General features: G+C 46.6%; 2 protein-coding genes across 4 annotated transcripts in view; both read right to left on the bottom strand.

Moving 5' to 3' along the window:
* Positions 1–2,808, bottom strand: part of LOC134188229 (uncharacterized) — a 3,312-nt gene extending 504 nt beyond the window's left edge. The window contains exon 1 of the mRNA XM_062656426.1: positions 1–2,808. This exon is cut by the window's left edge and continues 504 nt beyond it. Coding sequence (XP_062512410.1) covers positions 1–2,808 — 2,808 coding nt within the window.
* LOC134187515 (paired amphipathic helix protein Sin3a-like) overlaps positions 1–5,000 on the bottom strand; it is a 29,134-nt gene that overhangs the window by 9,071 nt on the left and 15,063 nt on the right. For all 3 annotated transcript variants that reach the window (XM_062655652.1, XM_062655654.1, XM_062655653.1), the window contains exons 16-18: positions 4,934–5,000; positions 3,597–3,677; positions 3,442–3,529 (exon numbers count right to left, since the gene is read on the bottom strand). The exon at positions 4,934–5,000 is cut by the window's right edge and continues 91 nt beyond it. In XM_062655652.1, coding sequence (XP_062511636.1) covers positions 3,442–3,529; positions 3,597–3,677; positions 4,934–5,000 — 236 coding nt within the window. The remainder of the gene's footprint in view (positions 1–3,441; positions 3,530–3,596; positions 3,678–4,933) is intronic.

Raw genomic sequence — 5,000 nt, 5'->3', positions numbered from 1 at the left:
ACCAAGATCGAGAAGGCAGTCGGACCAGCTTGCGACAAGGCTGTTGTGTTGCCAGTTGGGACCGCCGCCAGACTTGCAAGTAAGTAGGTGGAAACCTTCAGCGTCGAGTTTTGATCCACATTCGCAATTTACAACCCATTCTCCAAATGGCAAGGGTATCCCCAACCTCATGCAAGACGCCAAATTAAATTCCGGAGACGATAGCGCGAACTTGCGAGAGGAGGGTATAGAGTCGAGCCAAGCTCCCGCGTAGGGGCCTTGAAGAGATTGTAATCGTGCTGAATCTTTGTCAGAGACGACTGACGCTAAAAGGGCTGTGGTGTCTTTTTGAGCAATAGCATTGGATAGTCTGTGTTGCAATTTTCTTGCATCTGCTAAAAGAAGCTCATGGCGGGCGTACGAAACTGGTTTCGGATCTTCATCAGATAGTAACAGTGGCGGAATCATAGCGGCTGCCTCGTCTAGGTCATGGACAATTTGGCCATCAGATTCAGATGGATCTGACAGAGGCGACAGCAGGGAACCTGAACCTGGAAACCTGTCTAGAAGTGATTGGCAAGTGTGTGCCCAACCAGCAAGAAAGGCGGCAGGCGAAACTCTCTCCAGAGACGAAACACCAAAGCCACCTTTCTTAACAGGAAGCGATATCTGATTCCAAAGCGCGGGTGACAGATCCTCTGTACCAAGAATGTTCCTGAACGTTTGACAACTAGTTCGGTCGTGCTTCTGAGCTGCAGGTATCAAAAGAGAAACAGGAACTGTCCTGGCTAAGTGGTTAAGACGTGTGGAGTGGCAATGACGTAAAAGCAGAACTGAGCTCTGACTATCATCAAGGTTGCATATCCGAGAACAAAAGTCTTCTCCAGACTCTGCAGCAGATAGGCAGAAAGAACGGACAAAACTTGTGGTGCCTACTGGAGATCCCAAGACAACAGAACCAGATGTTGATGTAGGAATAGGAGATGGATTACTATCACCCTGAAGAGACAGCAACTCACATTTTGATTGATTGATCTTTAGATTGAGCGGTAAGAATGACTCTTCTAGAGAAGCAAAGACTTGAAGTGCCATGTTGTTTTGACCCACAATGAAAACATCATCTAGGTAGGCAAGCAAAACAACCTCCGGAAATTTAGCTTGCAGAGCAACAAGTGTGGAGTGAATTGATGTAGCAAACAAAACAGGACCTAACGGGTCCCCTTGATGCACCCCCTGTTCCGAAGAGAGAATGACTGATTCTGAACCCTTTTGGAAGATGAGAGGGCTCGAGACTCCATACATCTGATTGACATGGGGCAAGAGTTCCGGAAAGTTGGAACTGACATTAGACAGAAGACATTGTCGGTCGACACTGTTGAACGCATTTGAGATGTCCGACTTAATCATAACCCAAGAAGGGTTGGCTTCCAAAAGAAGCTGAATGTGATGGATAACGAGCTCTGAACCAGAAGGAGTAGCAACTCCATGTTGAACAGGGTTGAAATATGATGAAAACGAGTCCTTGCAATCGACACAAACAGCTTTAGCAGTCAAACGCCTCAAACACTCTCCAATAGCAATGGGACGAACATCACCATTGCTCTTAGGGATGGCAATAAGACGAGAAGCAGACACTAAAGAGATAATGTCAGTGGGAATCTTACCCTTAGCAATGGTAGAACAGATTGCAAAAAGACCGTCTCTGGTTACACTGTTGTCACACAAGTCTCGTAAATGTTCAAAACGCCAACCAGAGGGTCCTGACCCAGAGCCTTTGGGGCATCTGTGGACAGCCTTGAGAAAAGCAACCAAAGAGAGGTGAAGCCCGTTGGCAGATTGAGACTTGAGACCGTCAACTTGAACATTTGAATGATGACTTGGATGTTTGCTTTTCAGCTTCAAGATCGTTTCCTCTGAGGCTGGAGCTAAACCATTGCTGATGATGACCTTGGCTGCCTTCGAAATTTCACCACAGCGAATGAGCCTCAGGGCAGCATTCTTTTTCTGCTCTTGTGCAAGACGACTAGGTTTCGAAACTGCTGAAGGTTTTTCTAGTTGAATCAACTCTTCCCACTGAAAATTTAAAAATTTCTGTTGCAACTGCATGGCCTTCTTGATGCCAGACTGTTTTTCTCCGCGGCCAGGTTGTAGAAGCATTCTTGGAATTAGGAAGAGTAGCTTCCATGCAGCAGAATCGTTTGGATTTGACTCAAGCTTACGAAGTGGAATAGCGCAACAGTCTTGAAAAGTTGACTTGAGACAAGATGCAATTTGTTGGACGGACCGAGGAATTGGCGCAGACAAAATAGACTCAGTAGACAGAGAACCTACAAATGCCCAGGCTACTTCTTCCCGCGAAGCAGACAAAGTGCGCTTCGGACAACCAAGGCCAGCTCTTTCACGATCTGCAGACATGAGATCAGACATAGACTGCTGAAGAGATGTTGGGGGTCCGAGGTTCTTCTTGCAATGCCCGGATGACTGATGTTGACCAGAATTTGATGGAGTTGAGTCATTGTTTGAGCTTCCGCAAACCGGTTGAGATAAAGATGACGGGGCGTTCTTTGACAAGTTGAGGTAAGCTTTACATTTTGGAAGGTGTTGGTTGATCCGCCTGTACCAATGCTTACATCCGGGGCATTGTGCCAGTTTGAATTCGGGTATCAGAGCCGTTGGAAAGTCGTGTGGATCATGACTCAAACGAAAATGCTCCAGAAATCTATTGATTGAACCCGACCAAGAACAGTCAGAACCGCTACACGAAATTTGAGACCAGGATCCTGACGTGTACGACGACGACGAGAGAACGGAATGATTGCTGTCAGACATGATGATGACTTGAGATTTTAAGATAGTAGCCGATAGCCGCTGCAAGTTCACTCAGAACAGTAAACACAAGCGAAAGAAACCGAATTGAAATGCCCACAGCCAGTACGTAGCCAAACCCTCGAGCCAGAAGCAGAGCCGAGGAGAAGATGTACACGTCGACATGAAAAGTCCCGGATGGCTGGCTGGCTGGCTGGCTGGCTGGCTGGCTGGCTGGCTGGCTGGCTGGCTGGCTGGCTGGCTGGCTGGCTGGCTGGCTGGCTGGCTGGCTGGCTGGCTGGCTGGCTGGCTGGCATCCATCTGTCTGTCCATCCATCCATCTGTCTGTCCGTCTGTCTGTACATATATTTTCAACATATGGCTGCTCTATTACAGGCTAGTTGTCTAACAGTCAACATCGAATACAATCCAATGGTTTGTCTGTCTGTCTGTCCATGTCTGTCGGTCTGTCCGTCCATCCATCCATCCATCTATCTGTCTGTCTGTCTGCCCGTCCGTCCATCTGTCTGTTTGTCTGTCTGTCCATCCGTCCATCTGTTTGTCTATCTATGTCTATCTACAATCCCTTCTAACGACAACTACCTCATTCCATCAGTCAGTTCAACCCACATCACAGTCCACCTGCAATCTCCTTACCTTCAAATAAAACTTCTCCAGTTGTTCTCTCCATATCTTATTAAACTGCCTCTGAGCCTCTCTCCACTCTTCTTCCTTTGCCTTCAGCCTACCATCAACCACACAAACGAAATCACAACAAACAAGCCACACTTGAAACGAAGCCGCAAAGAAACCTTCTAAGAACAATAGGAACGGCAACAGAAGGGTTCTTCTTCAAACCCTCGATTATATCGGAAGCCTTGTCTCCATATATTCTAAACATTAGAAATAAAATGAGGGAAAGATATACATACACTTAAAGATATCGAATTCAAAGTGGTCTGGCATAGCGCTCGTTAAGTAGGCGTGGTCATTATACACAACTACTAGCGCGCGTTAAGTAGGCGTGGTCATTGTACGTAACCTAGCGCGCGTTAAATGGACGTGGTCATTGTGTGCAAACTAGCATACGTTGAGTAGGCGTGGTTATTGTCGTCATCTCTATCAAGTCGGCTCTTTGTAAGATCATAAAAATTTGAAACTTGCCAAATGGCCTCAGCCGTTCCTCATTAGCCCCTAGAAAACTCCTAGCATGCACTAGCAATCAGAAGACTCGGATACCTGATATGCAGAAGACTCAAACTGCTGACAAATATATTACCTCCTTAATCAGCTACCTCAAGCGGAAGTGTACAGACAGACAGATGGACAGACAGACAGACAGACAAACAGACAGACAGACAGACAGATAGACAGACAAACAGAGACTGAGAGACAGATAGACAGACAGACAGACAAACAGATAGACAGACAGACAGACGAACAGATAGACAGACAGACAGATGGACAGACAGATAGATGAACAGACAGACAGATGGACAGACAGACAGACAAACGGACGGATGGACAGACAAATGGACAGACAGACAGACAGACAAACAGATACACAGACAGACACAGACAGACAGGCAGATGGACAGACATCTAGACAGACAGACAGACAGACAGACGAATGAACAGAGTCGAACTAACAGACAGACAAACAGACGGACAAACAGACAGATGAACAGACACACAGACAGACAAACAGACAGACGGATGGACAGATAGACAGACAGACAGACAGACAGACAGACACAGACAGACAAACAGGCAGACAGACGAACAGACAAACAGACAGACGGATGGACAGATAGACAGACAGACAGACAGACAGACAGACAGACAGACAGACAAACAGGCAGACAGATGAACAGACAAACAGACCGACAAACAGGCAGACAGACGAACAGACAAACAGACAGACGGATGGACAGATAGACAGACAGACAGACAGACAGACAGACAGACAGACAGACAAACAGGCAGACAGATGAACAGACAAACAGACAGACAGACAGACAGACAGACAGACAGACAGACAGACAGACAACAAATAGGTGACTGGTGAAAGTTCAGTTTTACAACCGTACTTGACCATCAGTGCAGACACTAATAAATTACAGTCAAATAAGAGGGACATGTCACCAACCTTTGTATTGCTTTACGTTGATTAACTTCTGATGTTCCTCCCAGGCAGTTGTCGAGACGAAACTTGG

The sequence above is a fragment of the Corticium candelabrum genome, chromosome 12 (assembly GCF_963422355.1).
Source record: "Corticium candelabrum chromosome 12, ooCorCand1.1, whole genome shotgun sequence".
NCBI lineage: Eukaryota > Metazoa > Porifera > Homoscleromorpha > Homosclerophorida > Plakinidae > Corticium > Corticium candelabrum.
The sequence above is the reverse complement of the archived record's forward strand: the minus strand, read 5'-3'. Positions and strand labels throughout refer to the sequence as shown.